The sequence below is a fragment of the Meriones unguiculatus genome, chromosome 5, assembly GCF_030254825.1.
Source record: "Meriones unguiculatus strain TT.TT164.6M chromosome 5, Bangor_MerUng_6.1, whole genome shotgun sequence".
NCBI lineage: Eukaryota > Metazoa > Chordata > Mammalia > Rodentia > Muridae > Meriones > Meriones unguiculatus.
The window spans coordinates 110,982,209-111,006,849 of record NC_083353.1 but is presented as its reverse complement, the minus strand read 5'-3'; the positions used below and the strand labels follow the sequence as shown (position 1 = coordinate 111,006,849).

The 24,641-nt window shown below is 38.1% G+C and overlaps 1 protein-coding gene across 1 annotated transcript in view; it reads right to left on the bottom strand.

Moving 5' to 3' along the window:
- Positions 1-24,641, bottom strand: part of Kdm5a (lysine demethylase 5A) — an 85,600-nt gene that overhangs the window by 4,911 nt on the left and 56,048 nt on the right. Inside the window, exons 20-27 of the mRNA XM_021632606.2 lie at positions 23,786-23,924; positions 20,974-21,153; positions 20,166-20,327; positions 17,441-17,992; positions 16,982-17,125; positions 11,006-11,165; positions 9,030-9,250; positions 5,394-5,804 (exon numbers count right to left, since the gene is read on the bottom strand). Of these exons, the coding sequence (XP_021488281.1) occupies positions 5,394-5,804; positions 9,030-9,250; positions 11,006-11,165; positions 16,982-17,125; positions 17,441-17,992; positions 20,166-20,327; positions 20,974-21,153; positions 23,786-23,924 (1,969 nt within the window). The remainder of the gene's footprint in view (positions 1-5,393; positions 5,805-9,029; positions 9,251-11,005; positions 11,166-16,981; positions 17,126-17,440; positions 17,993-20,165; positions 20,328-20,973; positions 21,154-23,785; positions 23,925-24,641) is intronic.

Here is a 24,641-nt window from a genome sequence, read left to right as displayed (position 1 = left end):
TTGCCTCACAAGAAAGCGAAAGTACCATCGAAGAAACTGATCATAGCTAGGTGGTGGATCTTGGAGTGTAAGGCCAGTCTAGTCTACAGAGTGAGTTCCAGCATAGCCAAAGCCACAGAGAAACCATGTCTTGAAACAAACAAACCTGCTATAATCAACTAGGAGATAAGTTGTAGAATCAAGTAAATATAAACAAGTGGTAGAAAAGTAAACATTAATGTTTTCACTGTATCCACTGGCTTTGTTTCCAAAATTAAATCTATTATTTTCTTTCAAACAAAAAAGGCAGTAGCTTCTCTTTTTTTGATTTTTAATTAGAAGTACCTTTGTCATCCTAGCTCTTCCACTGTTTTTTTAAAAAAAAGAACAAACAAATTTTTTCTTGAGGTAGGTGTTCATTGGTGCAACCATCTGGTTATGTAACAGCTTACCCTGATAAATACAAATAAGGAAACTATCCTTCATTTGCCAATCAATGTGAATTCTATTTCCGAATGAAAAACCCCACAGGATCACAAAGCAAACTAAGTTCAGAATGTCAATAGAATCCACAGACAATTCTGAGAAAGGTAATGACGTATGCAGTAAACTGAAAGCTTATAAGCATGGAATCTGGCTAACTGAATACTACATTCTAACAGTCACCCTGCCTTCAGAGTTCAGGAAAAGGGGGCTTCATCATTTAGGAAATCACAAAAAAAAAAAACAAAACAAAAAAATAAAACAACCCCCCCCCCAATTTCCCCAAAACGCAAGCATGCTGGCAGGTGTCTCTATAGTCCCAGTAATTAGAGGACAAGGCAGGAGGAGCCCCTGATGCCCAGGAGTTTATTGTCTTTATGGCAACATAGAAAGACCTTGAATCTTAAAAAAACAAACAAAAAACCCAAACAACTACGAGGTGATACATTAAGTGGTTAAAAAAAAAAAATCTCATAATACAGTAAAAATTGGTTATTGTCCTCTTTTACTGTGATGTCAGAAAAATGTCTGTTCAAAAGAGAAATAGGGCCAGAAAGATCTTTTGTAGGTATGCAACCTTGCTGCCAAGCCTGACAATGACGTGACTTTTTTTAATTAAGATTTTTCTCAAAAACCTTTTTATAATTTATTTAATTTTATTTTATGTGCATTAGTGTGTGCATCAGATTCCTTGGAACTGGGGTTACAGACAGTTGTGAGCTGCCATGTGGGTGCTGGGAATTGAACCTGGGTCCTTTGGAAGAGCAGACAGCACTCTTAACCACTGAGCCATCTCTCCAGCCCTAATTAAGATTTTTTTAAATTCACTTTTAAAAAGAGATTTATTATGTATACAATGTGCTGTGTGCATGGATGCCTGCACCCCAGAAAAGGGCTCCAGATCTCATTATACATGGTTGTGAGCCACCATGTGGTTGCTGGGAATTGAACTTAGTACGTTTGGAAGAGCAGACTGTGCTCTTAACTTGGAGCCTTCTCTCCAGCCCTTAAGTTGACTCTTTAGGTAGAGTCCACATGATTGAAGGAAAGAACTGACTTTTGTCCTCTACCGTATGAACAACGCCTCCCCCGGCCCCTACAGGTGTCTATCAGCTCAGTGCTAAGAATGCTTGCCTAGCACCTTTAAGGATCTGGGCTTTATCCCCAGCACAACCAAGAGAGAGAAGAAATGGAATGGGAAATGGAGGAGCAGAAATGACAGCTTGACATTCTTAGTTTGTTGCATGATTTCATACTTCGACTTAAGTTCTTGATAATTTGTATTTTGACATCTTAGAGCATAGAATACTGCTGGGGTGCAGGGGGAGGACTGATATTTAGTGATAGCTTTAGCTTACTCGTTTTAACCAGTTTATGTACTCTAAACATTGTGACTAACCATTCCAGTTTGCCTAGGAATGACAGAATTCCCAGTTTGTGAATTCTGCTAAAATCTAGACAGTCCTAGACAAACTGTGACACTTGGTCACAACCCTATCTTAGTAGCAGATATGTCTTAGACATTTACTTCATACCTAGCTTTTGATAATCCATACTGAAAAAAACTACAACTGGTAGAGCCAATAATACAAACCCTTTGATTGACCAACATCTTCATGAAAATCTTTTTAAAACACTGGCTAGCAAATGCTAAATATGTAAGGCAAATATTTATGCATTTAAAGATTTTAACTTACTGTAATAAACTTATGAAGAAGTGTGTAATAAAATGTTCCACAAAGAGAATTCAGAGATTCACCTGCCTCTGCCTTCTGAGTGCTGGGATTAAAAAATATGCATCACTATGCCTGCCCTTGATTAAGCATGTTTTACTGTTAGCACCAATAAGATAGATACAGGAGCAGACCTCAGAGAGAAAAAGTATCTAGTTTTAAAACATTTCTAAAAATACCTCTATATTATTGTTCAGCTCAAACATCATAACTGATGTGAGAAAAGACTTTCTGAAACTTTCACCTTCCTCTGATGTTGCTTTTCTTTACTCTTTGCAAGCTGTTTTGAAAATGAACCTGGGTACATCCAAGTAAACACTTCATATTTAAAAAAATAGTTCTCAACATTTCTATTAAAAAAAAAATAATAGCCATTACTGATAGATGATGAAGGCACATTCAACATGATATTTTAAAGAATATGGTATTTTCCGGAAAAAGTGCTTTCCTTATTATCTTGTTGTTCTTAAGATGCATATCAGGTATTTGTTAGATATTTAGCTACAATCTAAGAAAGTTGTGTTTTTTGAGACAGGGTTTCTCTGTGTAGCTCTGACTGTTCTGGAACTCCTCTGTAGATGGCCTCAAACTCACAGAGATCTGTTTGCCTCTGCTTCATGAATGCTGGGAAGGTGTGTGCCACCAAAGCCCAGTGAAAAATTTTAATTTAGTAAAACTAGTGCCAGAAATAAACTGGAAAATAGCAATCCAGATGAAATATTTATAATGTGATATATAATCTGCATAGATTTATATTTAAGTGGAGAAATATAATATTACATTTGCTTTTTGTAAGTTAATGACAGGGAAAACATAATGGTTATCTTTAACAACTTAATATAAACTTTTTCTTAAATATGTAGCTAAATCTATGTTCTATCAAAATGTATCACACAAATATCAATTACGGTAGGAGCAAACATCATGGTTCATTTTAGAGTAACGACCGCCTCTTTACGCTCACATAGTGTAGAGAGTGCTGTCAGCAAGTGCTTTCACAGACTATGTTTTTTTTCTTTCATAAGTTATTTTATGCTTAATTGTATAGTGAATGGGTGATGGTGGTGCCTGTAGTATTTATAAGCTGAAGAGATAAAAATAAGAAGTGACATATTGCTGGCTTGAAATTATTGAAAATTAGCTAAACAAGAAAGAAAGGATCTAAGAGTACTGAACTGCTGTTTTCATAGCCAAAGAGGAAAAGCTAATTTTCTGTCAGCCTCTTTAGTAAAAGAATGAAAAATGATCCATGACTTGGGGTACTAACAGAAAACCCAAATCTGGAACAGTAAAAAACTAGGGTTGGTTTTTGGTTTTGTGGTTCAACCGCTAATTTGTTATCTAACTTTGATCACATCATCATCTGTAAACATGAAAAGCTGGAACAATAGACCTCCTAGTCCCTTTCAGGTTTCAAAAATGTATTAAGTTTTTAATTAAGAAGGTAAGTGGGGTACAACCTTCAGGAAACAACAGTACACTTTTATTTATCCTGTATTTTCAAACTGAGGAGCTAATACAATTCTAAATATCAAATGGTATGAGACTACATTTAAAATGGTAAACTGTGTGTGTGGCAGCAGGAGGTGGATCTCATGTGTCTTCCTCTAATGTTCTCCACCTTATTTTTTTTTAATTTTTTATTTTTTTATTAATTACACTTTATTCATTTTGTATCTCCCCATAAGCCCCTCCCTACTCCCTCTCCACCTTATTTTTTAAGACAGGATCTCTCACTGAACGTAGAGCTCAGCAAGTGGCCGGACTGTGGCTAGAAGGTTTGGGGGTACACCTGTTTCTACATCTGAGCTTCCTCTTCTTAACCTCAGTGCTGTTACAGACACCTGCTATTATGCCAAGCTTGGATATAGGTTTTGTTTATTTGTTTTTAGACAGGTTTTCTCTGTGTAGCCTTGGCTGTCCTGGACTTGCTTTGTAGACCAAGCTGGCCTCGAACTCACAGCGATCCACCTACCTCTGTCTGAGTGCTGGGATTAAAGGTGTGTATCACCAGGGGTTGACTCTATATGGGTTCTTGTACCCAGGATTCAAACTCAGGACCTCATGCTTGCAAGCAACCACTTCAGCAATTGAGATTTCTTCTTTTAGTCATTTAAAATTATACTTATTGTTGAGACAGGGTCACACTAGGTAATCCAAGCTGGCCTCTAACTTGATTCCTCATTCTTTTTGCTTTCCAGGTGTTGAATTACAAATGTGTACCACCACAATGACTCCTTGCTAATATTCTTGACAGGGAGAAAAAAGGTATCTCCAATCACTTAAAGAATTGAGATTTTTTTTTAACCTCCAAATTTACTCTGTCCGTTCTCCTAGAGATTAACAAAAGTATCACCTAAAAACTAGTCAACATGCCAGGTGTGATAGCACACACCTTTAATCCCATCATTTAGGGAGGCAGAGGCAGGTGGATCTCCATCGACCAGGTCAACAGAGCAAGTTCCAGGACAGCCTTGGTTACACAGAGAAACCCTGTCTCGAAAAGCAAAACAAAACAAAAACAAATAAAAAACCAACACTGCATTACTGTACTTAAAATTTAGGGTTAAAAAGTTACTACATGTATCTACAAAACACACAACAGTCCATATGCAGGGGTCAGAGGACAACTTGAGGAAGTTGGTTCTCTATTTCTATCATGTGGTCCTGGAATTGAATTCAGGTTGCCAAGCTTGGTGACAAGTACCTTTAACAGCTGAGCTATCTACTAGTCTAGGTTGAAAAATTTTTAACAGTAACAGTGAGTCTGAATTATCTGCTAAAAAATAAAACACACACACATATTCTATTTATGTGAGTATCTTTCACCTAGACTATGAATAAGATATGGACAGACTTTTCAGGTTGCTGTTGGCTAATAGCTCTGACTCATACCACAGGGAGGTCAGAAGAGTATTTTGAACTTGACCTGCATACTACTTAATGAAGTACAATGCTTGCAAGGGGTGTCAAATAACTTTTCTATGCTTTTGTATGTTTCTAGTGAATGACAATAAACTGTATTTCTTCCATTAAAGCACACTTAAGGAGCTTAATTAAAGTGGTTTATAAAAACTGTAGAAAAAATTATGAAGTTCAAATCCTGGAATCACAATACTGTTAGCATACTATACACACACATCTCCACGACCATTAGCTCTGGCCTTGCACACCAGTCAATGAACGCTTGCACCTCACCTTGTCCTTACATGGCCGTTGGCAGTTCTGTGCTGCACACACAGCATTCTCATCATCAGACTCCTCTGCTCCTGACCAGTCATACTTGGAGGGAATATCCAGCACCTTTTTCTCTCTCTTCTTCTCAGTGCTCTCTTTCACAAGCTCTACTTTTGCTGCAGCAGCCTTTTCTTTCTTTTTCTTTCGCTCTTCTTCTTTTGCTAACTTCTTGGCCAATTTATTCAGCTCTTTTGATTTGTCTACATTTAATTTCAATTTCTTCTTTTTAGGCTTATCTATTTTCTTTAGTTCCTTGGTCTTCTGTTTTCCTTCTCCAAAAAATTGTTCTACTTTTTCTAGCTTCCGTTTTCGTTTCTTCTCCGAAGAGTCCTTTCCTTTCATTTTTAATGGTTTCTCTTCCATGCTATCATCCTTCAAAAATATAAAATTATTCAGAATCTTAATGCCAAACTTAAAAAAAAAAAGTATCATTCTCTTAACTGAGGTAGTTAGAACAAGAAAATTAACAGACACAAAAAACAGAATAGAAGGCAAAGGTGGGGGGCACACTTAATTTTAATGGTATAGATTTCCTGTCTGGGGTGATTACACAGCTGTAGGAAGCAGGCATTCATTGGTAGTGCACAGTTGTAATCCCAGCATGTGGGAGGCAGTCACAATGAGGTTACTCTAAGTTCAAGGACAGTTTGGTCTGTATAGTAAGAGTGTGTCTTAACTTCCTACCCACCAAAATGAGTATCTGCATACAATATGAATGTACATAATAGAACTGAACTGTTCACTCAAAAAAGGAATGATGAGAGCCTGAAATGGTGGTGTGCACCTGTAATCCCAGCACTAGGGAGGCAGAGGCAGACGGACCTCTTGTGAGTTTGGTCTACAAAGCCAGTATAGAACAGCCAAGACTACAAAGAGAAACCTTATCTCAAAAAATCCAAAAAATAAAATAAAAAAAGGAACAATGATAGCTCCTGTTGTAGCCACTGTACCAACACTTTCTTATTTGACAAAAAAGGTAGAAGCAGGAAGATCAAAAGTTAAGGTCATCCTTTAGTACTCAGAAAGTTTGACACTAAAGTGAGCTGCTAAAGTCCCCGTCCCAAAGAAAAAAGGAAAATAAATAAGAGATTAAGCTAACTTATGGTTATGTATACCTTTACTTTCCCAGCACTCCAGAGGCAGTTCTATTTGAGGTAAAAAAACAGCCAAGACTACACAGTGAAACCTCTTTGAGAGAGAAAAAATATTCAATGAAGAAAAAGAGTAGAAAATAATACCAACCCAAATCAGAAATGGACGTTCATGCCTGTAACCCTAGCCCGATCAAAGGGCATTATAGACACGAAAACACCATTATGAAATATGAACTGAAGCTGGGTGTGTTGGTGCACACCTGGAATCCCAGCACTGAGGGAGGCAGAAGCAGATGGATCTCTGTGAGTTGGAGACCAGTCTGGTCTACAACGTGAGTCCAGGGCAGCAAAGGCCACACAAAGAAACCCTGTCTGGAAAAAACAAAACAAAACAACAAAAAAAGAAACATAAACTGTTAACATAAATGTAGTGACATGACTGTGAACTCTCCCTTCTAATTCATCTGGTTCTACTTAACCACCCCCTTGCCTTTTCTCCCTTCGAGTGTGTGTGTGTGTGTGTGTGTGTGAGTGTGTGAGTGTGTGTGTGCGCGCGTGCCTACGCACGTGCACATGTGTTTGACAAAGATCCATCAAAGCTGAACCTAATGATGCAGTCACTCTGGTGCCATCTCCCACTCTTTTGGTTTGGGGGTCCTTTATTATTTGTACAACTTGGAGATACTGGATTGATGGAAATTTTCTTATGAACCATTTACGCCTCAGCCCAGGAGCACTTCTAGCTTCCCCAGGAATGTCCTGACAGTAAGACTTCTGCTTTTAGGGAGATATCCTTATCTGGCCCTACTTAAAGGTCCTCCTTACGACCTGGAGATTGTGACTCAAATAATTAAGCCAGAGACCTCCTTACGGGGCTCTGACGCAAAGATACTCTTGGCACATCTGCTCCTGTACTTAATCAGGAAAAAGATAAAAACAAAGCACACAATATCCGGTAAAGTAGAGAAGTTGGCAGTAGATCAAATTACAAGCCCCTTCCTCCTACAGGTGGACATAGAATATATGGATAAATGATAAAAGAACAAAATATTAAGACCTCTCTTTCTTAGAAATGTTAACTTATACAGGGCCCCTGTGGTGTCATATAACTGAGGAATAAAAAATACCAAGATTAGATATGTAAATAAATTCTACAAAACAGAAAATATAAACGTTGTATTATGGCAGAAATTAAGTAATAACTGTAACAGCTTTGGCCTGAAGACTTTTCCTGAGCGTAATGACAATTAGCACTGATAAAAAAAGCTGATAATACACTGCTTAGGACATGACAATCAGCTTAAGCTTGGCTTGGATGTTTTCTGTCTAGTACAAGGGCTACCAGCCAGAGAATAGGCTGTCATGCTTTGGCAAAATATGCCCTTGAAACGGCAATAATGTTAAAAGTTGGGTTGTGAGACTGATGAAGGAGACTGATTATAAAAGATAATTCTGTCATGCATCAGTTAAAACACATGTCCAGGGGAAAAAAAAGATATGACCTATGTTCTGGAATAGCACGCATCTATCCCTGCCTACTAAATTCTGTATAAATAAAGCACCACCCAGACTGCCAGTCAGTCAGGATGTAAAACTCTCCCCATTCCTGTGCCTGACTCATTCCTTCCTTGCCAGTCTTACATCCACCCTTCTTCAGGCCCTGACCTTACCTGGGGCTGGACCCTGGCAAGCATATATATGCTCTCAACACCTCTCCAGCCCCTAAACAGTTGATCTTTTTGTTTATTTGTTTCTGAAACAACGGCTTCTGTAGCTTAGCCTAGCCTCAAAGTAGCCTAGGAAGACTTTGAAAGCCTGATCTTTTTGCCTCTACTTCACTTGTTTTAGGATTATAAGCCTGTACCATGACACTCGGATAAACTGTTTTTTAAAATTCTTCCTTCCTTCTTTCTTTTTAAAAATACTTTATTATTTATTTTTATTTTATGTACATTGGTGTTCTGCCTGAATGTATGTATATGTGAGGGTGTCAGATGCCCTGAAACCAGCGTTACAGACAGTTCTGAGCTGCCATGTAGGTGCTGGGAATTGAACCCAGGTCCTCTGGAAGAACAGCCAGTGCTCTTAACTGATGAGCCATCTCTTCAGCCCCTAATTCTTCCTACTTTCAAGCAGAAATAAAGGAAGAATTATTGGGGCAGGCAGTGGTGATGCATGCCTTTAATCCCAGCACTCAGGAGGCAGAGGCAGGTGTATTTCTGTAAGTTTGAGGCCAGCCCAGACTACTGAGTGAGTTCCAGGACAGGCAGAATACACAGAAACCTTGTTTCTAAATAAATAAAACAAAACAAACAAAAACAAAACAAAAAGAAAAGAAAAAAATTATTACATAAAAATACAAAAAGAAAACAAGGAAACAAGTATGAGAGAACAGAACTGCCAAACTATTGCCCACTCAGTCACCCATTTGCCAGTATTTGTGGCTCTACAAAGGAACAGGGACATTTTAAAATCAATAATGAAGTTGGTATGAAGTCCATACCTCCATGATATGTAAGAATCTGTCCTCCGAGGGTGGATGTGTGGCCTGCAAAATCCGCCATATGTGTTGTGTCTCATCCAAAGACACTTCTAGAAGGTCTCCAACCATCATGAGTTCTTCCAACTGGGCTTTTGCTCCAGGTGACAATTCCAATACTGGAGGCTCCAAACTTCTGGGAACCAAAGGGCTCTTCCGAGGCTGCTTTCTTGGTGTGCTAGAACCTTTCCCCCAAGACATTAAGAAACAAAGCAAAGAAGTGAAAATGGTAGACAAATGTTTTGAAAGTAAATGGTTAAGAAAAAAAAATTTACTTCTCTCTGTAGTAAATTTAGATAACTGGATTTATTACATTAGTACAAAAAAAGGGTTTTTCTGTATTTTTTTTCTGTATGTTCTGTATGTTTTTGCTTTAGAGGGAAAAAAAAATATCACATATACATCTTTAATCTTAGCACTCAGGAGGCAGAGGCAGGTTCTCTGGATCTCTGAGTTTGAGGACAGCCTGGTCTACAGAGCCAAGTCTAGGACAGTCAAGGCTATACAGAGAAACCCTGTCTCAAAAACCAAACCAAACCAAAACCACCAAAACCAAAACACCTGCCCCCTCAAAATCCAAAGACCAAAACTATCTCTTTATCTTGGTTATTGCAGATGTCCACAACTCATGTTATCTCTATTTTATATGATACAGAAAAATTAAGTAGATAGCTACCCTACAGAAATAAACACTTATCTTCCTAATGAACAGACAATAACATAATGGTCCATAAAATCCTGAAAGTTTATCATAAAGAATATAATGTCATTTTCCAGGAGTGAATAAAGTAGTACATATTTTCTCTGGGTGGAAGAAAAGAGAGCATCACTGAGAAAGCATTCACCAAAAGAAAACTTCCTGACAATCAAGAATACCAAAACCTGGGACTTGAGAGATTACTCAGTGGTTAAGAACATTTGTTGCTCTTGCAGAAGACATAGGTTTGATCCCCATCACATTTTAACTTACAACTACTGGTAACTACAGTTCCAGGGGATCGAATGCCCTCTTCATCAGGCACTAAGCAAGCACATGGTGTAGATTCATACAAGCAGACAGAACACTCAGACACATTAAAAAATCAAAACAAAAAACTAAACATAAAAACAAAACAAAAACTCCACAAAATAAAAAAAAATCCAAGCCCAGTATGAACAGTCTTAAGCAGCAGTGAGTTTTTTACAGCTGGTACAGAAGGTCTGACAGAGATTCCATACAAATCTAACACATGATCATATGATTTATAAAATTTTCCTAGTTAGGATTTTATAATTCTATTACCTTTGCAGGTTATCATCTAATGGCAGAAAAGGAAAAGAGATTCCGGCTTTTCCCAACCACAACAGTGTTTTCAAGTTCTCTTAGTAAGTGATGTCTTTTCTATCTGTTTCACCTTACTTTCCAAATATATAATAGTATTTTGTCCCGGCGCCTCCCCCAGGGCTTAGGACTAAGCCTTGTACTTGCTGGGCAAACATTCTACTACTGACCTAAATCGCCAACCAATTAGGTTTTCTGTTTATCTTATGTGTGTATGCATGGGAGTACAGGTATATATGTGCCACAGCATGTTTCGAGTCCTTGTTGAGGGACCAGTTGTTTCTCCTGTTGTACTGCTTACTGTGAATTAGCTCGCCTGAGATTTTTGCAGTCTTCTGCACCAGCACTAGGAGTACAAATGCATGCCACTGCATCTTGTATTTTTATGGGGGTTCTGGAAATCAAACTTAGGTTGTCAGACTTGCATGGCTGGTGCTGAACCATCTTCCAGTCCTACGTCTGTTTTTATAAAGACAAGGGCTCATGTAGCCCAGGCTGGCCTCAAACTTGCTATCTAACTTGAACTTCGGAGCTCTCCTGCCTGCACCTCCCAAGTGCTTAGATTACAAGCATGTACTGCCATGCCCAGATTCTATACTTTTTCCAGGGTGATTAATACCTTGAGGGTAACTCTTAGAAGCAGTAGAGTATGCATGCTCTGCACAGAATGAAGGTGTCATCCACATGTGAGTCACCACTTCCTCAGACTTTATGGGAATCTCTTCATCACAAAAGAGATTAGGTTCCAAGCTGCTAGAGGACTTCACACTGGCTGTATCCTAAAGAACAAAGAGAAGTTATGAGAATTATAGCCACTTAAACCTACAAAAAGGCTATACGTTAAGGTTTTCAGGTTAAAAACTTCTAATATAAGTTTTCAGTTAAAAACATGACATTATGCTAGGCCACAGAGGAGGATTTTGAAGCCAGCCCTGAAGATAACTGATAAAACAGGGCCAAATGAAAGGGGGAGGAGGTCCTCCCCAATCTGTGGACTTGGAAAGGGGCAGGGAGGAGATGAGGGAGGGAGGGTGGGATTGGGAGGGAATAAGGGAGCAGGATACAGCAGGGATACAGAGTTAATAAAATGTAACTAATAATAATAAACAATAAAAAATGACATTAGAATTAACAATAACATTAAATAATACATAAAATATCAATTGGGCACCCCACACACACACCAAAAAAAGCTTTAATGACTTGAGCCCAAAAGGGAAAGTCAAGCAAAATATAATCTACAAAGATGAGCCTACAAAAATACTACTGAATAATCTACCTCCTAGAATCTATCACCCATAAAAACATCCATATGAATAAGAATCTTTTAAAAAATTTATTTAATTATGTGTGCATGTGTGTGTCTGTACATGTGAGTACAGGTACCCACTGAGGTAAAAAATATTGGCTCTCTCTGGAGCTGGGTGTGAGCTATCCCATGGGGGTGCTGAGGAACAAACTGAGGTCTTCTGCAAGAGAAGTATGTGGTCTTAACCACTGAACCATCTCTCCAGTTCCACGTTAGTAATTCTTGACCTTTTAACAGAAATACAAAATGGACTTAAGAAAAAGAAAGTTTAAATGTGACATTTTTAAGACAGGCAATTTAAGCCTTTTGGAAGGTTTTCAAACCTATAATTTTAACAACCTCCCCAATGTAACAGAATGAGGAACTTGAATGGCACCATACAAATTATACATTTCTGACAGTTCTAGTTAGTTCTCAGATGATTCTCCAAGGAATTCTCCATAGCTTACTTACTTTTCACTATCACTTTAACTTACATAATAACTTAACTTCAAAGGTTAGGAAATTCTGGTCATTTTCTTTTCTGTGGTGGTAGTAACTGGCTTTAGTTGCTAACAATTTCTATGTCTGATTTGTCTAATCACAGAGGTTTGTCTTCTCCTGTCTGGGCATTGAGGTATCAAGAGAGTACTGCTCACTAAGAAAACCTCAAATAAAATCAGAAGAGGCAGGTGATAGGTGGATTTATCTTTGCTAAGTTTGAGGCTAGCCTAGTCTAGATATGGAGTTCCAGGCTAGCTAGGACTACACAGTAAAACCCTATCTCAGCCAGGCAGAGGCAGGTGGGTCTCTGTGAGTTTGAGGCCAGCCTGCTCTACAAAGGGAGTCCAGGACAGCCAAAACTACACAGAGAAACTGCGCCTCGAAAAACCAAAATAAATAAACAAAGTTAGATAAACAAACAAACAAACAAATAAAAACACCCCCCCCCAAAGCCTCTCTCAACAACAAAAATGTAAAGGAAAGGAACAGAATGCAACAAGGTAGGACAGCAGGATAGCTCAGCTGGAAAGGGTACTTGCTGTTAAACACGATGACCGAAGTTTCATCCCCAATACCCATGTAGTAGAAGCAAAGAACTAATTTCCAAAAGTTGTCCTATGACCTCCATACATGTGCCATGGTATTAATGAATATGTGCATTAAAACAAATGTGATTTAAAAAAACTTACAATAAGGCTGATGGTTTCTTAAGAAGCCATACTCATGGTTGACTTTGTGGGATCTACACACGTGCTCACACACTCACACATAGCCACACACAAGACAACACTATGAAAGTTCAGTGGTTAAAATCACTTGCTGCTCTGCTCTTGCAGAAGACTGGGGTTTGATTCCCAACATACACATGGTAGCTTGTTTAACTGTCTGTAACTCTAGGTGTAGGGGATCTGACACCCTGTTCTGGCCTCTGTGAGTGGCAACTGCACATATGATTCACTGCAGATAAAGTGCTAATAAATATAAAAAGTGAAAATAAATAAAATGAAAGAAAATTTTAGACTTTGTAAATACTTTAATGACTAACCCATCTCCCCACCTGAAGCTACTGATTTTTCTGAATCAACAAAAAAATCTTGTTACTGCACAAATAAAAACGTTGAATCTGATCCCAGCACCTAGGCAGAAAAACAAAGCCAGACATGGTAGCACACCTGTAATCTAAGAACTGGGGAGGTAGAGACAGAAAAGCACTGGTACTTTCTGGCCCCAGGTTTTGGAGATGGCCTGGTGGTACTTGCTGCAAAAGTGTGATGACCAGAGTTTTGAATGAAAAACCTGAGCAGGTGAGGCAACCATCTGTGTTCAGGAGGAAGACAAGATCTTTGAGGCAAAGTAACTATATGGAATCTGAGCATTCTAGATTCAGCAAGAGATCCTGTACCAACAAATAGACAGGAAGGTGGCCTGGAAAAACACATCCAACATTAACTTCAGACTTCTAAATAAAATGTGTGCGCATGTGCACATTCTCACTCATATATAGGTAAATACACATACAACACACACAAACTCACATGCAAACAAAACATGGAAAGCAACTAAGGAACCTATCAACTTTTGGCCTTTATGTATATCTGCACGCGCGCACACGCACACCCACGCACACACAGCAAAATATGAAAATCACTACCTTTTCTATAATCCAAATAACAAATATGCTGTGAAAAAAGTATACACTGAAAATTAAATAAGACACTAGACAAAGTGACTTCTTATTTTATGAATCAACAGAATATTGTGAAAATTACCAAGAGATATACAGATTCAATGCAATCCAAAGGCACCCTTCACAGAAATAAAAAAAAGCTCCCAAACAGTCAAAGTATTTCTGAGCAAAAGAAGCAACATACCTGAATTCAAACTATTTTAAAAAGCCAAAGTAATCAAAGTACCACAGTACTGGCACAAAAAGAGACAGACTAACAGATTACAATACAGGACCCAGCAGACCCACACAGCTACAGCCTTCTGATTTCTGACAAAGGTGCCAAAAACAAACATTGAAGAAAAAAGTCAAAATGAATGAAAGACTCTAATGTAAGACATGAAACTTTGACTCTACTAGAGGGAAACACGTCATGACATAGGCAGAGGTAAACATTTTAAAACAGGTCTCTAATCGCCTAGAAAATAATACCAAGTAGTGATTGCCTGAAATTAAAAGGTCTGTGCACAAGAAAGGAGACAACAGAGAGGCGGAGAAAATCGCTGTCAGCTATATATCTGAGAGGACTACAATGCAGAATATATGAAGAACTCTAAACACGATTACCCAAAGAAGCAATCCATCAATCAATAGCTAGATGAACTTAATAAACAGTTTCAAAAACGTCCAAAGATTAATAAATTCATGAAAAAAAATGTTCTAACATATTTAGCTATTAGAGAAATACCAATTAAAACTACACTGAAGCCAGGCAGTGGTAATGCAAGCCTTTAAATCCCTGCACTTGGGAGGTAGAGGTAGGTGGATCTCTGTGAATTCGAGGCCAGTCTGATCTACAGAGTAAGTTCCAGGCCAGCCAAGGCTACACAGGGAAACCCTGCCTCAAAAAAAAAAAAAAAAAAAAAAAAAACAGAACAAAGCAATACAAACAAACAAACCAAAACCTACCTTGAGATTCTACTTCACCCCTGTTACACAACAGCTATACTCAAGAAGGAAAACTACAGTCTGGCCCCACTAGTGGCAAATCTGCAACACATGTAGAACGGCCTCTCACTAAGTGTTTTACAAACAAACCCATTACTGCAGATCTGACGTTAAATGGAACAAAACGTTCAGACAAATCCAGTCTCCTATGAGTTTGCAAGCTAACCGGGTGAAAAACAACATGTGAAAGATTTGAGTGCTTAACTTCCCTTTTCCTAAAACATTTGAAAATACAAACCGTGACATGTAGGATTTTGATAAAGGCAAACAATATGCCTTAAAGGAAATAATCAGAGGTGAGGATGAACGGCGAAGGAATAGAGAACAGCTTATCCCTGTACAACTCCAAGGGATCCATTAGAGACTTTTCTCTAAGGAACTTTTCCTTGGTGCTGTTCAAGGTATTTTGCTGGTGGTACCAACAGGCTGCATAAAAAAATTAGTTAATTAAAACAAAATACATTGACAGTTTCGACATTAAATGTTATAGTAGTAACTAAGAGCAAATGACTGATTTTATCTTACAATGTAAGTACCTATCTTTCTTCCTAAAAATATGAGGCGGTTTCAAGCAGAAATATTATGTTCAAAGTATTTTAAGTATGGATTCATGGTGTTATGGGGAATATTATAAAAAATAAAGAATGGAGTCAATACAAACAAATTTACAAATAAAACTGTTATTACAGGCAGTAGGACATGCCCATAATTTTAACTTCCCAGGAGATTATGGCAGAAGAATCATCCAAGGCCAGGAGTTGAAGGCCTTTCTTAGCAACAAAGGGAGACCCCACTTCATTATACAGTAAATACTTGCTCTACGGGAAAATGTTCAAGACTAAAACACCAACATCAAAATGAACACATGTCGACAATTCTTCATTGGCTTATCTGAACAAAATTCAAATTTCAATTTCTCTTAAGTCTTTAATTTATATAACTAAAAATTACTTCATTAAAATATCCCATGCATCTATTTTTATCGTAAGAAAAATATTTTCCAGGACATGAATTTTCAAGTCTTTATGATAGGATGGTACACCAATCCCTTCCCCACCCATTACACTACACAGTAGAGAGAGAAAAAAGCAGAAACAGTAGATTTTGGATGGGATAGTTTTTGACTGGCTACACAGGTTTCACTAAGCAGGGTTTCTGGCCTAGAACTCACTATGTACCCCAGGCCTACCTTTGCCTCCCAACTGCTGGGATAGAAGGTGTGCTAAATGCCTAGCAAGACTGGAAAGGTGCGCACTGGTGTTTTGCCTGTCTGTATATTTGTATGAGGGTGTTGGATCTTCTGCAGTTACAGGCAGTTGGTGAGCTGCCATGTGGGTGCTGGGAACAGAACACAGGTCCTCTGGAAGAGCAGGCAGCTCCCAACTGCAGAGCCTTCTTTCCAGACCTTGGGATGGGTTAATTCACCTATTCATTTATTCTTTCCTTCCTTTCACCCTGAGAGAGGGTTTTTCTGTGTAGCTCTGGCTATCCTGGAACACTGTAGACTACGCTGACCTTGAACTCAGGAATCCACCTGTCTCTGCCTCCCTGAATTGGGATTAAAGGTCTGGACCACTACATCTAGTTGGAATTTTTTTGTTTTGTTTTTGAGACAGGGTTTCTCTGCATAGCCCTGGCTGTCTTGGAACTTAGAGATCCACCTGCCTTTGCCTCCTGAGTGCTAGGATTAAAGGCATGAGCCACCACTGCCTGGCTGGGATTCTTAAAATGTAATCACACAGATATTTTTTGTTAGTAGTGAGGAAAAAAAATCCATGTAAAAAAATTTGGGATGGGCAAGATGGCTCAGGAGGAAAAGGTGCTACTACAAGACTGATCACTTGGGTAGGATACCTGAAGCCACATGGTGGAAGAAGAAAACTGACTGCCAAGTTGTCCTCTGCCCTCATAATCGAATGGCAGGGGCACCTCACCACAAATATAAGTTATTTTTTTGAAGTTTCAGTTTTGTTTTGTTTTTCTATAAGTTTTGAAAAACTGCTATCACCACACTTGGAAGACAAATATATAACTCTTCTCTTCTACCCTTAGTCCTCAAATACCAATGGTTAGCAGTTTTTGAAAGGGAACTCAGCAGATACGTATCCCTGGCCTGTCCCTGTAATTACCTTCATGTCATAGCCATATGTCTCCCGAATATCTTCATCAGAATCTGTTTCTTCATCATCATAGTCCACTGTTTGTCGTGGGGAAGATGATACACTGCTCACCACTCGGTTAAAAGCAGACTGCTGGAAACTAGGTAAGTGTCCCTGAACAACAAAGACGAACAGACTAAACAAACATAGGTAATTAATATATGCTTAACACTAACAAAATATAACTTACTTAAAAAGCAGCTAAAAGACTTCAACAGCAGAAAACAAATGTGCTACAGTCTACCTGAATATTTTCAGATAATATTTCACTTAAAATGACTTGAATTTTTACTGAAAGAAAAGCAAAGCAAAGCTGTGTATGCAGAAGGAAGATGTCATGGATAAAGGTAAGTCAATAAGTTAAAGACATTTAATTTACTACAAACACACTGACAAATACTACCACATGAAGGTAAATCAGAAGCTGACCTGTAAGTCCGGATTGGCAGCTGCTTTTTGGAGTTCTGCACTGATAATCTTTTCTGTTTTTTCTCGAGCTGCTTGTTCCACCATACGCTGGCTTAACACAGAGAGTTTGGCCAGGGCAGAGGACAGTTCATCTGTGGCTAAGGCTTGCCGTGCTCTATCTTGCCAACTCATGGCACGTTCTGTCAAACACTGCAGTGCCTCTCCTTCGGGCAACCGTACTGGCAACTTCTGAAGGGATACCAGAAGTGACAAAATAGTCTCTAGCCTGGGCCTTCGAGATCTCATGCAAAGAGGGCAAAGGAACTTTACATCTTTAGCCTGCCAGCTGGATCCCTTTTTCTGGGAACTTGATTTAGGAAGGGGAACACAGCTGTTATGGAACCAGTCTTTGCAGAGCTCACACTGTAGCATAAACCCACTGGCTGTCTTTCGGCAAATACAAAATTTCACTTCTTCTATACGATCCACAATTGTCATCTTGGCTAGATTGGCTGCTCTGAGGGAATGCATGGCTTCAATCTCCTTTTGCTCCCGTTCTTTGAAAACTGCCACCTGTATACAACAAACATTTAATTAAAAGGAGTCATTCTAGAATACCCACAAAATAGCAAATGCTTAAGCTGAAGGATGCTAAGTTCCAGCATCATAATAACTAAGTACTGCCTGTACTTAAAAAGAACACCAGTGGCAATTTCCTGAAATGTGAGTTATTCTTCCAGTTTCTACCCAAACATTACTAGGCAGAGACCCAAACAAAATACCATTTTTCCCTGGTCTCAAATTTGGATTACTTGGAGATAGAACCTCATTGAGTTATATAGTGTATATATACTTTGTTGTATGCATACAACCCCCTTCAACATAATGAAATGTAGGGCACAGTATAAAAGAAGGTATTTCTTGAAATCAAGCACCCTAGGAACCAAGCACAGCTATTAAACTTTTAGACTATTGATCTGTAGCACAACTTTTCTGGATTTCAGTTTTCTGAAAAGTGCAGGAATTCTAACCACATTTTACTGTTTTAAGGATTAAATACCATAATACAGCAAAGTGTCTAATCTAATACCCACCACAACATAAACAGTGACTGATGGAATCCCATTCCCCAGGGAATGTTTATCTATTCAGACCAAACATTATAAAACTCATTTTAACCCAGTAAATAAGAATAAAAATTAAAGATGACATATACCACCAGCACATTTTCTTTTTAAATTATTTGTATATCTGAAAGAATTTTGAAATAATCTCCAGTTCTACTTTCTGACAAGACTGAGACTCAGTCTCAGTCAGAGACTCTAACCAAAGATCATTTCCCTGGTCTAAAATTTGGATTACTTGGAGACAGAATCTTATTGAGTTATACAGAACATATTTACCTTGTTGCATGTATACAACCCCTTTCAATTATTTATTTCCCAAACTAATCTTTATTTTCACTCTACTTCTCAGGCTCCTAACAATCCCATTCTCATTGGGCTATGTGTTTAAGAAACACCACAAATATTTTTCTGATCACTCACTCAGTTGGATACTAGTAAGAGAATGGTATGAAGACTTTTTAAAGACAGGATTTCTCCATGTAGCCTTAGCCTTCCTGGAACTTACTCTATAGACCAGGCTGGCCTGCCTCTGCCTCACAAGTGATGGGATTAAAGTCCTATGCCACCACCCTCTGGTGACAGTTTTTAAAATAATTTATCAATAAGCTGGTAGTTTCTTTGAAAACTATGATAATGTATTAAGAACCATAAAATGCTACTAATTCTAACTCAGCAATTCCATTCCTACAGGTCAAGACTACGAAAAGTATTTAAAAAAAAGAAATGGGCAGAGGATTCATGGAAAATACCCGTGACTTTCATTCAGTTTTCCTAGAAATGAAAACTGATCTTAAAAAACAAAAAACAAAAACCTAATTTTAAAAGTGCATTTAAGAGTAGCTTTCACCCATATAGTAATAATGTAAAGTATTATTTCAAGATCATAAAAAAATGACTTTAAATATTTCTGCCACAATTAAATCATAATTATTTGAGAAGGAAAAAGGAAGAGGTCCTACAAAGAAATTCATTATGGTTGGGCATGGTGGTGCATGCCTGTGATCCCAGAACTAAGGGAAGCAGAGGCAGCGGATCTCTATGAGTTTGAGGGAGGCATGGTCTACAAGGCGAGTCCAGGACAGCTACACAGAGAAATCCTATCTCCAAAAAACAAACAAACAAAAAAGAAAGAAAAGAAATTCACTGCTACCTATAATAGAAAAAGGCTTAGTAACAAGCAAAATACTTAACACTGAATAACTACGGTTCGGGCAAGGGCTAAGCTCAACAGTACCATACTGCAGCCATCAAGAGACCAACATTTACTACCAACTACCACAAAACTACTTAGTAAAGTATGGACTTCTTCGATGGAGTATTTTATAAGTATTAGAAGAACAATAAGGCATAAATGTGGCGCTTGAGGATATAACTCAGTGAAGCAGCATTTGACCATACATGAGGTCCTAGGTTCAATTCCCAACAACAGCTCCCCACGACATGCAAAGAAAAAACAAAAACACATCATCATCAAAAAATCCTTTTGGGAAGAGTTAACAAACAGCCAACTTTTTGTGATCTGTCTTTCTCACACACATAAAGTGCTTAAAAACCTGCTAACATCTTCACAGAATTTTACATTCAGAAAGCAAATTCAAGCCCGTCGCTTAGTTTCTTACCACCATGGCTGTATCTCTGGTCTCCTCTAGTCCTTCTTCTAAGTCACTCAGAGGCTCAAGGTCTAGGTCCTTCTCCTTTTCTTTTTCTACTATTTCTTTTACTTTTTTCCTCCTATTTTTACCACTCCCATATACGCCAATGTCAGTTCGTGGACTCAGCACCTGCAAGATTTTAAATATAACTCATTGTTTAAAAACAAAAAGCTACCCAACCCTTGAGAGCAAAATAACACTCACCATGTCCAAGGTACCTATTACCTTGTCTTTATTATTTAGAGGCAGGATCTTACTCTGTAGCTCAGGCTGGCCTATAATTTGTAGCGATCCTCCCCCCTCAGCCACCACACCAGGAACCAAGTATGTTATCTAATTAAATTTGCACAAGAACTGGACACAGCAGGTATTACTTCCCAGACTTCAGTGCTAAGAGAAACAGACTCAAACAAGGGACAACCTCTCCAAGGACCAAGTTTGAAATTCCAAAGTCTATCCTCTTTAACTACTGTGTTCGATTGCTCAAGATAAAAAGAATTAAATTTGTCTCTGAGGGACAACATTCTTCAATAGAGTCTATTGATAGAGATTAAGATACAAGCACAGATTAATGAAAAGTTTGCCTAAAACTCCAGGTTTCAATTCAACATCTGATACTACCTAATAGAACTTAGTTATAATGAGGACTAAATTAACAGAAAAAACCCTTTCATTAACACCTCACAGGTACTGTTTTATTAATTTCCCTGACAGTACTAAAACACACACACACACACACACACACACACACACACACACACACACTACTCCTCACCTGTAACAAGGTGTGGCTAGAATTCTTCTTAAGGAAGGTGCGCCCAGTCCGCTCTCTCCAGGCCCGTGCTGCTGCTACCTGTGATTCCACTTGAGGCAATGCATCCAGACGCACAGGGATAGGGCGTCCTTTGGCAGATAAGCTCTCAAGCTGCTCCAAGTAAGCATAGTTGTTGCCGCTCTGGAAAAAGTAGATTCACACAAAATTTTAATTTTTTCATGGAGTCTGGCAATATACTTATACTTGGAGAAACATAGTTAATAATGTTTAAATAACTTTCTTTTCTTTTGATACAGAAAAGGGAATGGAACCCAGGCCTTGTACACTAGGGAGGAACTAGTCCTATTAAGGGACACCTCAGTAGTGTTAATTTTTGTTTGAAATTAAGTAATTGGCTCTCTCTCTTGGTTTTTCAAGACAGGGTTTCTCTATGTAACATGATGCTGACTGTCCTGGACTCAAGTAGTAAACCACACTGGTCTCAAACCCACAGAGATCCGCCTACCTCTGCCTCTAAGTGCTGGGATTAAAGGCATGCACCGTCATGCTTGGCTCTGTAATTGAATCCCTTCAATGAATTTAATTTCAATTTTTTTACAGAAAAAGTTCATTTACTTTTGAGACAGTGTCTCAATTACGTAGCCCTGGATGGACTGGAATTCACTTTGGAGGCCAGGCTGGCCTCATACTCAGGTATCCACTTGACTCCCAAGGAATTCACTTCTTTGTTTGTTTTTTTAAGACAGGGTTTCTTTGCAGTCTTGGCTGTCCTAGACATGGTTCTGCAGACAAGCATGGCCTCAAACTCATAGAGATTCGCCTGCCTCTGCCTCTCAAGTGCTTAGGATTAAAAATGTGTGGCACCATTGCCCGGCAAGGAATTAATTACTGAAAACTTTCTTTTAATAATTAATAAGGGAACCAGTATTAACTTCTTTTAATAATTAATAAGATATCTCAAGACAAGTTGAAGAACAGAAATACACATGCAATTAGAAATGAATTAATAAATTTCATACTAGATGCAAAAAAAAAAAAAAGTTCTTAAAGTATTTTATAACTGCCTGTCTGCATGTGTACCGTGTGCAGTCCATGGAGGCCAGAGGATTGTACAAACTGGAACTAGTTGCAGATGGTTGAGCTGCCATGTCGGTGCTGGGAAATGAACTTAGGTCCTCTGCAAAGGCAGTAAGTCCTCTTAACCTCAAGACATTGCTTCAGAGGACAATGGAAGAATCTTTTCTGCAGAGTAAAAACTCATTTTGCCATTACAACCCTAAATTTAATTTTTATGGAGATGAGATTAAAAGCAGTATCTTATGATGGATAAGTGCCTCCCATTTATGTTACATAATAAAGCTTCTATGAATGACTATTTTCCTCCTAAATTCATGGTGTTTCAGTATTCCATTGTTATGATGTGACTATTGTTTTTAAAACTATTATCCTACATTCTAGTAAAAGGTTATTTCTCATGTAGCTGGTATGGTTACCTGAAAATTTTGTTTTGAAAGCTATACTGATATATCTGGGAAAATAAAGAGAAGAAATCTATGAGTTTATGCTGGAAGTGGTGGTACATGCCTATAATCCCAGCACTCAGAGTTCAAGACCCACCTCAGCTACAACAGCAAATTTGAAGCCAGCTTGGGCTATATGAAACGCTTGTTTCAAAAAACAACTAAATAAATCTATGCAATCTTTAAAATAGTAACAGAGATTGGGGACTGGAAAGATAACTCAATGGTTAAGAGCTTTCTGCTCATGTAGAAAACCAAAGTTCAGTTACCAACACCCACATGACAGTACAATAACCTATATAACTCCAGTTCCAGGAAATCTAATACCTTCTAGTTTTTGTTGGCTTCTGCAAGCATACGGTACATATACATACACTCAGGCACAAATACATCATCAATGATTTTAAATGATAATATACTGTTATTATGAAACACTATAATGGGATAATGCATTAAGGTACAAGGATAATAAGAGTTAGCTAAACACACAGATAAAAATGCTCAGATATTAAAAGGGTCAACAAGTAATATACTCACTTTTACTCCCTCTGATGCCAAACTATTGTCCCTCGACTATAGAATACTTTCTGGGTAAACCTAGAAATCGTGTACCCTGAAAAAGAGTTGTCCTAAAGCCTCCAAGTCAGCATTCTACCAAAGGGAAGGACAAATAGATAAGACAGTCCTTAAAAACTATCAAGGAGCTAAGTCAGTAGTAGTGGTACATGACTTTAACCCCAGGCAGGCAGATCTCTGTGAGTTGGAGGCTAGCCCGATTTACACAGTAAGTTCCAGGCCAGTTACCAGGCTCTGAGTTTCAGACCAATCAGGGTCCCATACTATAGTAACAATAAAAACAAAATAAAAAATTAAACAAACAAACAAACAAAACAAAACTGTGAAATAATTTATAGCCTTAAAATATAACTGCCCCTTTCTCAGAAAAGTTATGGAGTTTGGCTCACAGCCACAAACAGTAGTAAATAATTCTGCCTAGAGAACTGAAAGTGCTTTGACCAAGCTCTAAATAAGCACATTAGCTAATGAAAGAAAATGAAAAAAGTATAGAGAAACTTTGTTTTAAGTTGGCAGTTTCAGCTTGAGATGGGAGAGTACCAAACTAGTAACTTTTAAATACTTAGTATTTATTCTGAATTTTAAAATCAGAGGAATGAATCGGTGAACTTTAGACACTATTACTTTTTATGCTTACTCTAGTGAAGTAAATTTTACAGAATTTACTTATGAGAAGGTATTACCTGATAAGTAGGCTAATCTGAACATGTCTTTACCTGAATAGCTTCCACTTTAGCTGTCCATTCACGAGCTTTTTGTAAGGCTTCTTTTAAGGATAACACATTGGGCAAAAAGGCTGGAATGTTCTTGGCTTCATTCACAATATTTTCTAAATTTGCCATACTGTGCCGTGGTCTAAATGAACAATAAAACAGATACTAAGTAAATGTCCAATTACTGAAAGAATTAAAATAGCATTTTATAATGTATAAGTAACTCATATTAATGAACTCATTTAATTTTTATCACACTCCCATAAGGCAAATAAAGCAGCTACCAAGCTACCATTGTTATTTCTATTTTATAGACAAGAAAATTAAGGAGTTCCCATTAAATAACTGGATGCAGTACATGACACACCTGACATACGGGTTCAGAATGAGTCATCTAGGTTCCTTTTACTACTCTACTCCACCTCTCTAGAATACCTGCACCAATCAGAGATGGGCATAGCTAGCAAAACAGAGCAACAGAACAGAAACCCAGTCCTGTTGACTATTTGCTTTCCTTCAACTATATTCATTAATATCTAATTGTTCACTGATGAACAAAATCAAGACCTCACTCTCATTAATCAAAATCCAAAAAGTATACTGGTACTGGAAACTAGGAATTAATTACTTTAGGCTCACAGCCACAGACAGTGAATAATTCTGATTAGAGAACTGAAAGTGCTTTGACCAAGCTCTAAGCACATTCATTAGCTAATGAAAGAAAATAAAGTACGGACAAACTTTGAAGTTGGCAGTTTCAGCTTGAAATGGGAGATCGTGTGATGGGCATAGGGAACAGCTCAAGTATGAGTGAGCATGAACTAGAAGAATTTGGGCAGTAAACACATGCACATCCACT